Source organism: Nerophis ophidion, linkage group LG09, assembly GCF_033978795.1.
Source record: "Nerophis ophidion isolate RoL-2023_Sa linkage group LG09, RoL_Noph_v1.0, whole genome shotgun sequence".
In the NCBI taxonomy this organism is placed as follows: Eukaryota; Metazoa; Chordata; class Actinopteri; order Syngnathiformes; family Syngnathidae; genus Nerophis; species Nerophis ophidion.
In genome coordinates, this window is record NC_084619.1 from 17,410,104 (window position 1) to 17,426,711 (window position 16,608).

General features: G+C 38.4%; 1 protein-coding gene across 21 annotated transcripts in view; it reads left to right on the forward strand.

Moving 5' to 3' along the window:
• nrxn1a (neurexin 1a) overlaps positions 1-16,608 on the forward strand; it is a 775,979-nt gene that overhangs the window by 389,600 nt on the left and 369,771 nt on the right. For all 21 annotated transcript variants that reach the window (XM_061910433.1, XM_061910435.1, XM_061910444.1 and 18 more), the window contains one exon: positions 9,973-10,092. In XM_061910433.1, the coding sequence (XP_061766417.1) occupies positions 9,973-10,092 (120 nt within the window). The remainder of the gene's footprint in view (positions 1-9,972; positions 10,093-16,608) is intronic.

Genomic DNA, 16,608 nt, shown 5'->3' on the forward strand with positions numbered 1-16,608 from the left:
CACGCGTTATTGTTTGATGCTGCTGTGTCTTCCTTTGAAAGCAATCATCATCTCATCCACTGAGTTGTGCTCTTCTGGGACCACCTTCAGGCACTTCTCTCTGAATGAATCAAGCCATGGTCTGATTTTCCAGAGTTTATCCTTCTTCTCTGTCTCAGACACTGGGAAGTTCTTGACTAGATGTAAGGATGTCAACAGAGCCTGGAATCTATTGCGGGAATTCACATCTTGCATCTGTACGAGGCCCATCTTCAAATGCTTATCATATATACCATTATCATCCAAAAACAACAAACTTTTACTAAGTTGCAGCAGCTCTTAGCAAATATGCATTGTTTAGTTTAGCCTTCTGCCTAACTAAATGTTTTTTTTTACTTTTAGTTTGCAATATTTAAGTGCAAATGTGCACAGACACAAGGAATAAGTGTGTGTAAATTAAAATATATTGTAGATTCCTGACAAAACATATCTATTTAGACTAAACAGTATCCTGGTAGGTAAACTAGTCACAAGGGAATATTTGCTACCACATTGACTCATGGTTGTACATATACAACCAATATAAAACATAATCTAAATCATATTTTTTGGAGGTATTTCACAATAATAACATAGGTACATGTTCTAGACATTAAAAAGATCACAGTAAAAAATATTACATGCATTCTACTTACATTGATTTGATCAATTTGGTCCAGTAAAGAAAAGGATTGTTACTCTGCGAAGATTTTCAAGTTGTGTGAGATTCTATAGCAGGAGTGTCAAACTCAAATACAGAGTGGGCCAAAATTTTAAACGGAACAAAGCCGCGGGCCAAGTTTGAACAAATTAACAGGGACCCAAACAAGTTTTGCATTAAATATTGAACAAGCAAGGCTTATATAACTTTAGTGACATGCAAAATCCAGTTACAAATAATAATAATAATAATAATTAAAAAAAATATCAATGGCATATCAAAAAAATGTTATTAAAAAATGTATGCCTTTTTTTGTCTTTGCAATCTTCTGAGGTAAATATAATTTTTTTCCCACAGGCTAATAATACATTTGAAAATAAAATAACAATAATGAATGAACTAAACATTCAAGCTTTGAAGTAGCAAGAGAAAATGCATGAATAAAACGTTAATTATTGGTCAGTTTGCTGGAAGTTTCTCGGAAGAGTTAGTGCTGAAAGGGGTTCTGGGATGTTCACCCGAAATGTGTTTGTCATTCTTGTTTGGTGTGGGTTCACAGTGTGGCGCATATTTGTAACAGTGCTAAAGTTGTTTATACGGCCACCCTCAGTGTGACCTGTATGGCTGTTGACCAAGTATGCATTGCATTCACTTGTGCGTGTGTGTGTGTGTGTGTGTGTGTGTGTGTGTGTGTGTGTGTGTGTGTGTGTGTGTGTGTAAAAGCCACAAATATTATGTGACACGGTGTTAGTATGGAGGAAAAGCGGCCATGACGACAGGTTGTAGAGAACGCTAAAGGCAGTGCCTTAAATGCATGCCCTCAATATAGTTGTCCAGGTAGAAATCGGTAGAAATTCGGGAGAATGGTTGCCCTGGGAGATTTTTGGGAGCGGCACTGAACTTCGGGAGTCTACCGGGAAAATTAGGAGGGTTGGCAAGTATGAGTACTAGCGGTGAATGCGGTGTTACAGCGGCACCGACGCTGTATAACACCGGCGGGCCAGCTCTAATGCTGAATTGTTATTGCCTCAAGGGCCTAATTAAATTACACGGCGGGCCACATTTGGCCCACGGGCCAGAGTTTGACACCCATGTTCTATAGCATGTGGGCGGTCCTTAAATACAAATTTGGAATGTAAAGTCATCGTTAGACTGAACAATAGACCCCAATGACTACGTTAACGTGGTGGGGGGCCGGAGAAAATGAAAAAACTTTTAACCCTTTTTTTAAATAAAATAGAAATGTTGTAAATATATCACTGTGGGTCTTAGAGGGTTAAAAGAAAAGGTGATGTAACACAGTGGTGAACATGCCCTTTCCCAACTACTTTGGCACGTGTTGCAATCATGAAATTCGAAGTTTATTATTATTTACAAAAAAAAATAAAGTTTATGATTTTGAACATCAAATATCTTGTCTTTGTAGTGCATTCAATTAAATATGTGTTGAAAAGGATTTGCAAATCATTGTACTCCGTTTATATTTACATCTAACACAATTTCCCAACTCATATGGAAACGGGGTTTGTATATATATATATATATATATACATATATATATATATATATATATATATATATATATATACGTAGGTGTGGGAAAAATCACAAGACTACTTCATCTCTACAGAACTGTTTCATGAGGGGTTCCCTCAATCATCAGGATGATTGAGGTTATAGACCTTTGCTGTAGTTTAGTTTAGATTACTCTGGTTTATATGTTACTTAGATTTTAGGTTTCACTATCTAAAAGCGCTTTGAGTCACTCGAGAAAAGCGCTATATAAATATATTTCACTTCACTTCACTTCACTTTATTTGAAGGGACAATGCACAGAAACATTACGCTCAAAGATTATAGCCAAATAGCTCATTTCCATATGCAGTCCCTGGCATCCTAAAATAAAGGGATACAAAAATCTAGCAATACGATTATAAGAATACAATCATACTATAGCATGTAGTCAAATAAAAAAAAAACACAAAATACCCTTTCATCGACACATACTTATTATACAATACAACCACACCTCATTTACATCATCACACATAGACAATACATGCTCTTTTTCACATCTGTCATCGTTTGTAAAACACAACCATGATTTTAACACACACACCTCAAAGCTTTCAACAACATGCTCTCATGGATAAATATAATACACATTAAGTTGATGTGTCAATCAAAGTGCCCACCTGCATGACCGTCTAAGCATCACTGGATAGGCTGCTAACAGCTTGTTAAGGATTATCACATTACAATGTAATTCTATCTTTATTTATTTTGACTGACTTAAACTACTATTATTTTAGTAGAAGGTGTGTTACAATTGCATCTATGTTTATTTATACATGGGAACAAATTCAATGTACAATCCTTTAATCGGTCAGAATACAAATAAACTGTAAATAGCCACACTACCAGTGGCGGGTCGAGCGTTTCCCACCTAGGCCTTCAGTGATGTCCGACTTCAATGGTTACATGACCATTTCTGGAGAAATACCATACAAGAACACATATGTGCCCTATTGTGCATTGAATCACATGAACAGTATACAAAACAGGATATTTTCTGATCAATTAAAACGCATCAGCAATTAAAACAAATACCGTAAATGTACCTGCTTGGCTTATGCAACTTCCGGTCAATAAAGTTTGATTCAAAGTACACAATTCTCAAAGATATATTAACTGCCCTGACCACATAATGGCGACAAATACACATGTAACAATGTTCATTAAATGACTAGTATGACACACTTTAACAACAAGAGTTAACTGCATCTGTCAACAACTTCAATCAATCAATCAATCAATGTTTACTTATATAGCCCTAAATCACTAGTGTCTCAAAGGGCTGCACAAACCACTACGACATCCTCAGTAGGCCCACATGATGGCAAGGAAAACTCACACCCAGTGGGACGTCGGTGACAATGATGACTATGAGAATCTTGGAGAGAACTTGTGATCTGATTGGCTATCGCAACTGTCTATCAACTCTATGTTTTCTCAAACTCATCCGTTAATGGTCCCGATGAGTATCCAACCACAGGACGCGTAAATGTCATGTTCAACGTGAGGCCATCTAGAAGGCCTTACTGACAAAAAGTCATGATCTGATTGGCTATCGCAACCGTCCATCAACTGTATGTCTCCGTTCACTTACAGTGCACAGACGCCCGCATTGTTGGTTCTGAAGTCGTCTGGCAGATTTGGTACAGCATGGCAACATAAAATAGCTGAATTCTGATAGGATACAAACTAAAACTAAAAACAACAGCACTGGAAGGAACATAATATGACATGGAGAGAATATGAATACTTTTAAAAATTTCGGGAAAGTAAATAAAAATAATTGTATCTTTAATCATGATCATGGTTTCTGGTTATGTTAGGCCAGCAGAAAAGGCCTTGCTGGCCCTGACAGTACACCACTGCACACTACAGTAGACTTGTATTTGACTAAAGGCCTACTGAAACCCACTACTACCCACCACGCAGTCTGATAGTTTATATATCAATGATGAAATATTAACATTGCAACACATGCCAATACGGCCAGTTTAGTTTACTAAATTACAATTTTAAATTTCGCGCGGAATTATCATGCTAAAACATCGCGGTGTAATGACGCGTGCGCGTGACGTCACGCATTGTAGAGGACATTTTGTTCCAGCACCGTTCACAGCTAAAAGTCGTCTCTTTTCATCGCATAATTCCACAGTATTATGGACATCTGTGTTGTTGAATCTTTTGCAATTTGTTCAATGAATAATGGAGACGTCAAAGAAGAAAGCTGTAGGTGGGAAGCGGTGTATTGCGGCCGCCTTTAGCAGCACAAATACAGCCGTTTCATTGTTGACGGTGAAGCTTTACTATGGAACAGAGCGGTCAAGCGAACACTGTTGGATTGGACCACACACACAAAGTACAGTGTATTATGCAGTGATCATTTCGAGAGATCGTGTTTCTTTGCGGAGGGCAGAAATGGGCATCGCCACCACCCGTCGACTGGTGCTGAAGAAAGGTGCGTGGCCAACCTTCAGGTTGTACAGGTACGACCATATAATCTCACTAAAACACTAGTAACACAATAAGCAGATAAGGGATTTTCCAGAATTATCCTAGTAAATTTGTCTAATAACATCTGAATCGCTCCCACTATATAGTCTTTTTTTTTTTTTTTTTCTAGTCCTTCACTCTCACTTTCCTCATCCACGGATCTTTCATTCTCACTCAAATTAACAGAGAAATCGTCGCTTTCTCGCTGCTGGTGGCCATTATTGTAAACAATGTTCAGATGTGAGGAGCTCCACAACCAGTGACGTCACGAGCACAGCGTCTGCTACCTCCGGTACAGGCAAGGCTTTTTTATTAGCGACCAAAAGTTGCGAACTTTATCGTCGATGTTCTCTACTAAATCCGTTCAGCAAAAATATGGCTATATCGCGAAATTATCAAGTATGACACATAGAATGGACTTGCTATCCCTGTTTAAATACGAAAATCTCATTTCAGTAGGCCTTTAAGGATACATCCACACTATGTAATAATGAAAGATGTACTTAAGGATTTAATTGAAAAAAAATCCTACTGTCATCCATACTAACCTTCTATACTTAATCCACCATGAGCTGCATTAGCCCAGCATCTCTGTCACACACATACTGTACTTTCACTGCATGGGGATTTAGAGGAGGAATGGTAGACTGGAATAAGGCACAAATAAGTGCATGACATTGAAGAACCAGCAGATGATTGTAATTTTGGTAACACTTTAGTATGGAGAATATATTCTAAGTAAGAAATACTTAATTTAGAGTTGTTTGGACACTATGGGAACATATGAGGGTTAGGGTTAGGGTTACAAATAGGCAATAATTCAGAGGTTATTAAGGAAAGACTCTTAGTTAATGACTTACTGGTTGTATAATAAGGTCATGCAGACTAAAGCATTAATGAGTACTTAATAATTACTAATTAAGAGTCAATATGTTACTAATTTTCATGTTAATAAGCAACTAATTAATGGTGAATAATGGGTAACACTTTAGTATGGGGAACATATTCTAAGTAACACAGACTTAATTTAGAGATATTTGGACACTAGGGGAACATATTCTAAGTAACAAAGACTTAAGGGTTAGGGTTATTGTAGTTTTGTGTTTTTTTATGTAAGAAGAGACCATATTCATTAAGTGGTATTAAATGGAGAATCATATACTAAAACATCCTTAGTGCTAATAAGCAATAATTGTGAGGTTATTGCGGGAAGACTATTAGTTAATGACTTACTGGTTGTATAATAAGGCCATGCAGAATAAGGCATTAACAAGTACTTAATAATGACTAATTAAGAGCCAATATGTTACTAATTTGCATGTTAATAAGCAACAAATTAATGGTGAATAATGGGAAGCACTTTAGTATGGGGAAGATATTCGAAGTAACACAGACTTAATTTAGAGTTATTTGGACACTAGGGGAACATATTGTAAGTAACAAAGACTTAAGGGTTAGGGTTATTGTAGTTTTGTGTTTTTTTATGTAAGAACAGACCATATTCATTAAGTGGTTTTAAATGGAAAATCATATACAACAACATCCTTACTTAGTGCTAATAAGCAATAATTCTGAGTTTTTTGAGGGAAGACTATTAGTTTGTTAAAGTTAAAGCAGCAATGACTGTCACACACACATGAGGTGTGGTGAAATTATTCTCTGCATTTGACCCATCACCCTTGATCCCCCCCTGGGAGGTGAGGGGAGCAGTGAGCATCAGCGGTGGCCTTATGGCTTACTAGTTGTATAATATGTTACTAATTTGCATGTTATTAAGCAACTAATTCATGGTGAATATGTTCCCAAAAACTAAATTTGCCCTAGTGAAGGCCCTGTGATGAGGTGGCGACTTGTCCAGGGTGTACACCGCCTTCTGCCTGGATGCAGCTGAGATAGGCTCCAGCACCCCCTGCGACCCGAAAAGGGACAAGCGGTAGAAAATGGATGGATGTTCCCCATACTAAAGTGTTACCATATTTTCTATTTTTTAAGCACACTGTCATGTTTGAAACACAACAATACTTTAAGAATGCAGTTGACTTGTCCATTCTATTTGTCATACTTGATCATTTCGCAATATTGCCATATTTTTGCTGAAAGGATTTAGTAGAGAACATCCACGATAAAGTTTGCCACTTTTGGTCGCTAATAAAAAAGCCCTGTCTCTACCGGAAGTCGCAGACAATGATGTCACAAGTGTGGGGAGTCCTCACATATTCACATTGTTTACAATGGGAGCCTTCAACAAAAAGTGCTATTCGGACCGAGAAAACAACAATTTCTCCATTAATTTGAGCGAGGATGAAAGATTCGTGTTTGAGGATATTGATAGCGGCGGACTAGAAAAAAAAAAAAAAAAAAACACTATTGCATTGGGACGGATTCCGATGTTTTTAGACACATTTACTAGGATAATCAGGAAAATCCCTTATATTTCTATTTTGTTGCTAGTGTTTTAGTGAGTTTAATATTACCTGATAGTCGGAGGTGTGTATCCACGGGTGTGTCTCAGGAAAGTCGACGGCAGCTTTATGGACGGCACAAGCTCAGATTTTCTCCGGTAAGAAGCGACTTTTTAACCACAATTTTCTCACCGAAACCTGCTGGTTGACATTCAGTCAAGTTTCATGTTGGCTTGACCGCGGTCTGATCCATAGTAAAGTTTCACCTCCAGGAATTTTAAACAAGGAATCATTACGTCATTGTAATAAACGTTGATGTCCAACAATGGAACCACATCGTTGGTTGGGAAATGACCAAATTTCAATGGTCAAATGTACATCAAAACCTGACATTGAATAAACGTTGTCAAAAAGTTTGTTGTTTCAACATTGTATTTGTGTTGTGGATGTCAGGCTTGCCTCTGACAGTTTGACTATGTTTTAGTTTTTTCCTCTGCATTTGTCTTTGTTTCCTCTGTGTGTGTAGTGTTTCCTGTCCGCGCTCTTATTTTGTTGGTTTCCTGTCTTTCTCCCTGAGTGCTGTGTTCCCCTTCAGCTGCGGCTGATTGGCATCTGGCCACACCTGGTGTCAATCAGTCCGCTTCTGTTTAGACCTGCTTTGTTCCTCCAGTCAGTGTTTGTGTGGCTAAAGGCTAAAGCTTCCCAACTCCATCTTGGTACTTTGACTTCTCCAATATTAATTGAAGAAATTGCAAAAGATTCAGCAACACAGATCTCCAAAATACTGTGTAATTATGCCGTTAAAGCAGACGACATTTAGCTGTGTGTGTGTGTGCAGCGCTCATACTTCCTAAAAACCCGTGACGTCTTGCGTACACGTCATCATTACACGACGTTTTCAAGACGAAACTCCCAAGAAATTTAAAATTGAAATTTAGTAAACTAAAAAGGCCGTATTGGCATGTGTTGCAATGTTAATATTTCATCATTGATATATAAACTATCAGACTGCGTGGTGGTAGTAGTGGGTTTCAGTAGGCCTTTAATCAAACAAACACTTTTTTTTTTGTCTGTATCTGCATGCAAAATGTCAACTGTGACTTCATTGTTGCGATCCGTGACTTGGATCTTCACATATTGTTTATTTTTCCATTTTTGTTTCATTATCCATCATTATGGTTACTCATTAGTTCACCTGCTACACTCTGTCCCGCACACCTGCTTCAGCTAATCACCCTCCTTTACAAGCCAGCCTTTTCTGTTTATTCTTTCTGGGACTCTAATTTGCTCACATGCAACAAGTAACGTCAGGAATGTTTTTCTCGCTAGCTCATTACCTAAGCCACCTTATTGTCATCTTTAGCTCACATGCTAATCATCTTTGTTTTTACTTTTTGTGCCATCGTGCCAAGTCTTAGTTCTTTATATTTCCTAGCTTTCACACTAGCGTCTTTTGTTTCCCTTTTTATTAGCTCCAGTGTTTTTGTTCAGAGCTCACTTTTTGTTAATACATTTGTTAGATCCTACCTTTGTTGTGTTCTTCGTTTGACGCATCCTATTGGGCAGGGGTGTCAAACTCAAATACAGAGTGGGCCAAAATTTTATACGGAACGAAGCCGGGGCCAAGGTTGAACAAATTAACCTTTTAATAGGGACCCAAACAAGTTTTGCATTAAATATTGAACAAGCAAGGCTTATATAACTTTATTGACATGCAAATTCCAGTTTCATATAATAATAATAATAATAATAATCAAACGAATATCAATGGCATATCAAATAAAATTTAAATAAAAATGTTATGTCTTTTTTTTTATTTGCAATCTCCCGAGGTAAATATCAAATTTTTTCCACAGGCTCATAAAACATTTGAAAATAAAATAACAATAATGAATGAACCAAACATTCAAGCCTTGAAGACGCAAGAGAAAATGCATGAATAAAACGTTAATTATTGGTCAGTTTGCTGGAAGTTTCCCGGAAGAGTTAGTGCTGCAAGGGTTTCTGGGTATTTGTTCTGTTGTGTTACGGTGCGGATGTTCACCCGAAATGTGTTTGTCATCCTTGTTTGGTGTGGGTTCAAAGTGTGGCGCATATTTGTAAAAGTGCTAAATTTGTTTATACGGCCACCCTCAGTGTGACCTGTATGGCTGTTGACCAAGTATGTCTTGCATTCACTTGTGCGTGTGTGTGTGTGTGTAAAAGCCACAAATATTATGTGACACGCTGTTAGTATGGAGGAAAATCGGACGTGACGACAGGTTGTAGAGAACGCTCACGGCAGTGCCTTAAATGCACGCCCCCAATATAGTTATCCAGGTGGAAATCGGTAGAAATTTGGGAGAATGGTTGCCCCGGGAGATTTTCAGGAGGGGCACTGAACTTCGGGAGTCTATCGGGAAAATTAGGAGGATTGGCAAGTATGAGTATTAGCGGTGAATGCGGTGTTACAGCGGCACTGACGCTGTATAACACCGGCGGGCCAGCTCTAATGCTAAATTGATATTGCCTCAAGGGCCAAATTAAATTACACGGCGGACCAGATTTGGCCTGCGGGCCAGAGTTTGTCACCCATGCTATAGGGAATCGAACCCAGTACCACGATGCCGAACCGGCGTTACATTCATCTAATATGAAATACTTCTTGAAAACTGTCTGGTCTGTTGTGTTAGGACAAAAAAATAATAATAATATGTTGGTGTGTTTTTACAGCAAAAATCTTTCTTTGTGTGACATGTTTTACTGTCGAGCGAAGTGGGACGAGACAGGTGTGACGTGCGTCACGTCAGTGGGCTCACCGTGTGTTGTGCTTGTCTTCACGCTCAGGCCCCAGCACTACATGCCAGGAAGACTCATGTGCCAACCAGGGTGTGTGTCTTCAACAGTGGGAGGGATTCAGCTGTGACTGCAGCATGACAACATTTGGCGGACCGCTGTGCAATGACGGTAGGCTTCCAGAACCACTCCAAGTGTTTTTTTTTTTGTTTGTATTTTCTGCTCACGTCCACGGTAAAGTAAGAATAGAATAGACACGGTTTCACTCCATCCCAAGTCTGTGAATGGAATGACATGATTCATAGTTCAGTCCATCTGTGGGCTTTTACAATGCATCCAGCAGAAGCTTAGTCACACATTTTAATGTTTGCAGATATCTGTCACGACATTCCTATCGCAGATTGTGCCTGTTTGCAGACAACATGCTCTATTTGGGTCCTGTTGGATTAAAAACGGGGGATTATTGACGTGGGTTAGTGTCATACTTGCCAACCTTGAAACCTCCGATTTCGGGAGGTGGGGGGCGGGGTTGGAGCGGGGCGTGGTTAAGAGGTGAGGAGTATATTTACCGCTAGATTCATAGATTCACCAAGTCAAGTATTTCATATGTATATATAAATACTAGGGATGGGCAAATTAATGCGTTAATTACGAGTCAACTCATCAATCTATTAACGCCGACTATTATTTTATCGCACATTTGCGTATGTTGTTTACATGCTTTTATTTTGTTAACGCCTTTTCTTAACAAAATGGTGTCGCCCGGATGGGCTTCGGCGTCAAGGGGCTCTTGGTAAAGATGGAACATTTGGCAAAAATACTGGACAATTCTGCAAATTTCATGGCTGGCTTACAGCGTGGTCACTCCGGGATCACTTACGACCGCCAGACAATTCTGAATGTGGATAGATCGGGCCGTTTTGGACTGAATGACGCGTGCTTGCTAGACCGCCTAGCTAGCATGGGAATACTTTGCCGGCTACATCCAGCGGCCTGTGAAGCAGCGGAGTATATGTGTTGTCTGTCTATTTATGAATAATGCGGACGAGGCGTGTTGGCTGAGTTCTTAACGTTTGCTTTCAGAGCGTGCATATCACAGCATACAAGATGCCGTCATGGCGACACAACCTATACCGGGCTACCGCGCATGCTCGTCACTCCTGTTGCATGCTGGGTAGGGTAGTTCTTTTTTTCCCTGGCTCATAACATCACAATATAGTACCAGGTATATGCGTTCAGTCTATCAAAGCACCAAGCAAACAATCGGAAAATTCCCATCATATCAATTCCTAGATATGTTCATAATTATCTTAAGTGCACTACGCAGAATAAACACAACATTATTAATATTGCTACTATGGATAATTTGATAAAAAATTCCCTAAAACAGCCCACTACCTATAATACAGGTTTTTTAAACATAAGATCCCTGATAAAAAAAAATTTTTCTGCTGTTACCTCAGAAATTGCCTGTTCAGATGTTATGATTGTGGCTCAGAGATTTGTATGTAGATTATATTTATTTTCCATAACAAACAGGATAACTTAAATACCCTGGCAGTGGCAATAAGCTTAAATGTTTGTATTTATATTTTTTTAGTTCATTTTCATAAAATATGCTATTTAACTGCTACTGTTTAACAAGGACTGATTTAAATTGTGTTTGCACAACAAATGTTTTGGCGCTTTTGTTCATGTGGGAGAATATTCCAATAAAGGTGCACTACACACTACTTTTGAATTCTTTATTGGGCTTTGCGTATACAATGCAGTTAATCGTGAATAATCGGAGAAATAGTGTGATTAACTTCGATTGAAATTTTTAATCGTTGCCCAGCCCCATTATATATATATATATATATATATATATATGTGTGTGTGTGTGTGTGTGTGTGGGGGGGGGGAAAAATAACAAGACTACGTCATCTCTACAGAACTGTTTCATGAGGAGTTCCCTCAATCATCAGAAGATTTTAATGGAAGCATTCACATACCATGGTTTATATAGGGCATAGGGGGGTGGTGATTGGCTCATGTATTACCTAGGAGGTGTTTCCGTCTGTGGCGGCATGTTAAGATGATTTCACTGCGCTTGTTGAGGGATGACAGATCTGGATGATATATAATAAACAGTTTCTCTTCAAGCATAGGTTGCATCTTTTATTAGTGAATTATATTTTGTATATAGCGCTTTTTCTCTAGTGACTCAAAGCGCTTTACATAGTGAAACCCAATATCTAAGTTACATTTAAACCAGTGTGGGTGGCACTGGGAGCAGGTGGGTAAAGTGTCTTGCCCAAGGACACAACAGCAGTGACTAGGATAGTTGAAGCGGGAATCGAACCTGCAACCCTCAAGTTGCTGGCACGGCCACTCTACCAACCGAGCTATGCCGCCCCAATTATTAGTAGTATTACCACTGTTGTAAGGTGTGCTGGATGCAAGAATTTGCCATGTTATTGAATATTCAACATTATTGTCTTTGAGGTTCCAAATGTGCTTGCTGAGTACTGTAAAATCCGCAAAGTCTGGTTTCTAAAGGAGGCCTTGTGATTATTCCATCTGGTTTTAAAAGATCCTTCGGTTAATCCTACGTACGTGTCGGATGTGTTAATGTCCTTGCGTGTTACCTATGCTTGGTAAATGACTGATGTTTGTAAGCACCCCCGTTGAGAGGGCAATCAGGTTTCTTGCGACAGTTACATTCCTTATTGGTTTCAGAGTCGTTTAGTCTGGGGGTAGGCAGTCCTTCTGCAATTGCTTTGTTGTGGTTTGAAATGATTTGTCGTATGTTATTCATACAGCTGTAGCTCAATTTGATGTTGTTCTTGTTGAATATTTTTCTTAGGGTGTTGCCTTTGGGGAAGTGTTTGTCGATCGACAAGTGTTTGTTGATCGACAAGTGTATATATATATATATATATATATATATATATATGTATGTATTTATATATATATATATATATATATATATATATATATATATATATATATATATATATATATATATATATATATATATATATATATATATATATATATATATATATATAAGAAATACTTTGAATGAATGAATGGTCTTTATCGTCATTGCGCATGTACAGGTACAGGTCCAACGAAATTTTGTTTAATTTCAGTGTTCATTTATTTACACATTTACACACACATAACACACATCTACTCATTGTTGAGTTGAGAGTTGAATATTCCAACCTTGTTTTTCTACCCATATTAATGTACACTAGATGGCAGTATAAAAATAAAACAAAAAAAAAACACTTTATTTATATAGCACATTTAAACAACAATAACGTTTCCAAAGTGCTGCACAGCCATGTTAAAAACAATTGTAGAAAAAAACAAATAAATAAATAAAATAAAATAAAAAAAGTATATATATATATATATATATATATATATATATATATATATATATATATATATTATGCTCCACCAATGACTGAATAAAAACAAAAAATAAATAAATATAAAACCAATAAAAACAATATAAAAACAAATATGATTAAAAACTATTTTAAAGGGTAAAATCAATTAAAACAGTAAAATAGAAATCAAAGTGTATAAAAAACACAGAGGACAACAGAGAACAGAGGACCACACAACTCACGTAGTGTTAAAAGCCAAAGAATAAAAGTGGGTCTTAAGACCCACTTGTCCTGTTTAAGAGTGTCACAACACTTTGATGTTTGGCAGACGAACTGCTTTAGGTAGACGATTTCGGGCTGGTTTTGCTGTGTGTTGTTTTACCGTGCTGGGAGGACGATAATGAAACTGCCTAACAATAAACCCACATAAGAAACCAAGAACTCGGCCTCGATCATTCTACAGCTATAACGTCATTGGGCAGACACGCTCTTTGTACACGTCACGCGGGTACGCGTTGAGCTAGAGAATTTTGGGAGATTTTCGGGAGAAAATTTGTCCCGGGAGGTTTTCGGGAGTCTCCTGGAAAATCCGGGAGGGTTGGCGAGTATGGTTAGTGTAAATCTGCATTGTTCTCAGGTATGGAATTGCTGATAAGTAAGACAACTTGCTCAATGCTCCTCGATGAGGTTTGCTACTAGATGGATCTATCTATGGGCAGCATGGCGGAACAGGGGTTAGTGCGTCTGCCTCACAATACGCAGGTGCTGAGTAGTCCTGGGTTCAATCCCGGGCTCGGGATCTTTCTGGGTGGAGTTTGCATGTTCTCCCCGTGACTGCGTGGGTTCCCTCCGGGTACTCCGGCTTCTTCCCACTTCCAAAGACATGCACCTGGGGATAGATTGATTGGCAACACAAAAGGGTCCCTAGTGTGTGAATGTGAGTGTGAATGTTGGCCCTGCGATGAGGTGGCGACTTGTCCAAGGTGTACTCCGCCTTCCGCCCGATTGTAGTTGAGATAGTCACCAGCGTCCCCCCCTGACCCTAAAGGGAATAAGCGGTAGAAAATGGATGGATGGATGGATGGATCTATCTATATGTGTTGGTTTACATTAGGGTTGTACGGTATACTGGTATTAGTATAGTACCGCGATACGAATGAATCATATTCGTTACTATACCGCCTCCGTAAGTTACCGGCCCGGCGGCCGTCCTCGTCACGTCGTGTCTTTGATTCATTGATTGATACTTTTATTAGTAGATTGCATAGTACAGTACATATACCGTACAATTGACCACTGAATGGTAACACCCAAATATGTTTTTCAACTTGTTTAAGTCGGGGTCCACGTTAATCAATTCATGGTCTTTGCTGGTTTACGAGCAGAGGAGCATGTTCGGCAGGGCAAAATCACGGAGTACTTACAAGCAGACGCTGTGTAGACTAAAAAGGGAGAACAGACACATTTTGGCTTAAAAACTAACAATAAAGGTGAGGTTATAACACTAAAAACCCCTTAGGAAGACGTGCTTTAAGACATGGCTAGCTTGCTTGCGGCTAAAGTCCGGTCCCAGTCGGCAGTGTTTTAGCTACTTCTAAATCACTAATCTGCTCCTCCTTGGGGAAAAAAAAAAGTAACTTTCTTACAAGTATCATCCCTGCAGGACTAGGAATAGCTAAACATGCTTCGCTACACACCGTAGCAAAATGTAAACAAACGCCATTGGTGGATCTACACCTAACATCCACTGTAATGATACCAAGTACCGTAGCGTATCTAGTTGATACTACTATAATTACGTTGCTATATTTTGGCATCACATCTTATTTTGTTTTTTTTTTCCATTTAAATTACGTTTTTAAACTCAGGAAATATGTCCCTTGAATTATGAGGACTTTGAATCTGACCAATGTATGATCCTGTAACGACTTGGTATCGGATTGATACCAACATTTGGGGTATCATCGAAAACTAATGTAAAGTATCAAACAACAGAAGAATAAGTGATTATTACATTTTAACAGAAGTGTCGATAGAACATGTTCAAAGAGAAAGTAAGCAGATATTAACACTAAATGAATAAGTTGATTAATAAATAATTTTCTACCACTTGTCCTTAATAATTTGGACAAAATAATATAATGGAGAATGACACAATATGTTACTGCAGACGTCAGCAGACTAATTAGGAGTCTTATTTACTTACTAATAAAAGTCAAGTTGTCTTGTATGTTCACTACTGTATTGAAGGACAAACTTGCAGTAGTAAACATATGTTTAATGTACCCTGAGATTTGTTCTTAAAATAAAGCCATTAATGCTATTTTTGGAGGTCCCCTTTATTTAGAAAAGTACCGAAAAGTATCAAAATAATTTTGGTACCGGTACCTGTACCAGAATATTGGTATCAGGACAACACTAGTTCACATACTGTAGAGTAGGCATTCATATGGCCCCATTCCTGGGTGGATCTCGGCTAGGATGAAAAAGACGGGTTAATACTTTTTTAATGCAGTTTACTGAAAATGATGCGAAGCGCCACTCTGCACACCAACTGATGCTTTGGTCGAAGTTGGAATTGCCATAAAACACATTTTAAGATAATCAACACTTGACTGCAAGACTGAATAGTGCATCCCCCAATTCGTCACGTTTCATGTGTCAGGTTAACTGACGAATGGAGCCAAATGAATCCCATTCTCAAAGTTGAAGTTAAAGTACCACTGATCATCACACACACACTATGTGTGGTGAAATTACTCTCTGCATTTGACCCCTGGGGGATGAGGGGAGCAGTGAGCAGCAGGGGTGGCCACGCTCGGGAATCATTTTGGTGATTTAACCCTCAAATCCAACACTTGATGCTGAGTGCCAAGCAGGAAGGTAATGGGTCCAATTTTTATAGTCTTTGGTATGACTCTGCCGGGGTTTGAACTCACAACCTACCGATCTCAGGGCGGACACTCTAACCACTAGAAACTATTTTTTTACACATGTGAAACAGTCATGCATAGAATATACTGTCCATGCCTGTTTCACATGTTTTATAGAAATAGAACCTCATGTATACATTGTTTATTCTAGCACATTTTTATCATTTACAATTAAGAATAAAAATGTACAGTCATGTAAACAAACAGCTTGGGCTTTAAGAGGTTTAATATCAATATTTGTAGCAGGAATACCTTAAAAAAGAGAATATTAAGTTGAATGTTAAAAAAAAAAAGAATGGGTAAGAAGAGACTCATCTGAACTACCGGTTCATTATTCAGATTGGCCCTTTGTTTAAAAAGAACCCTGA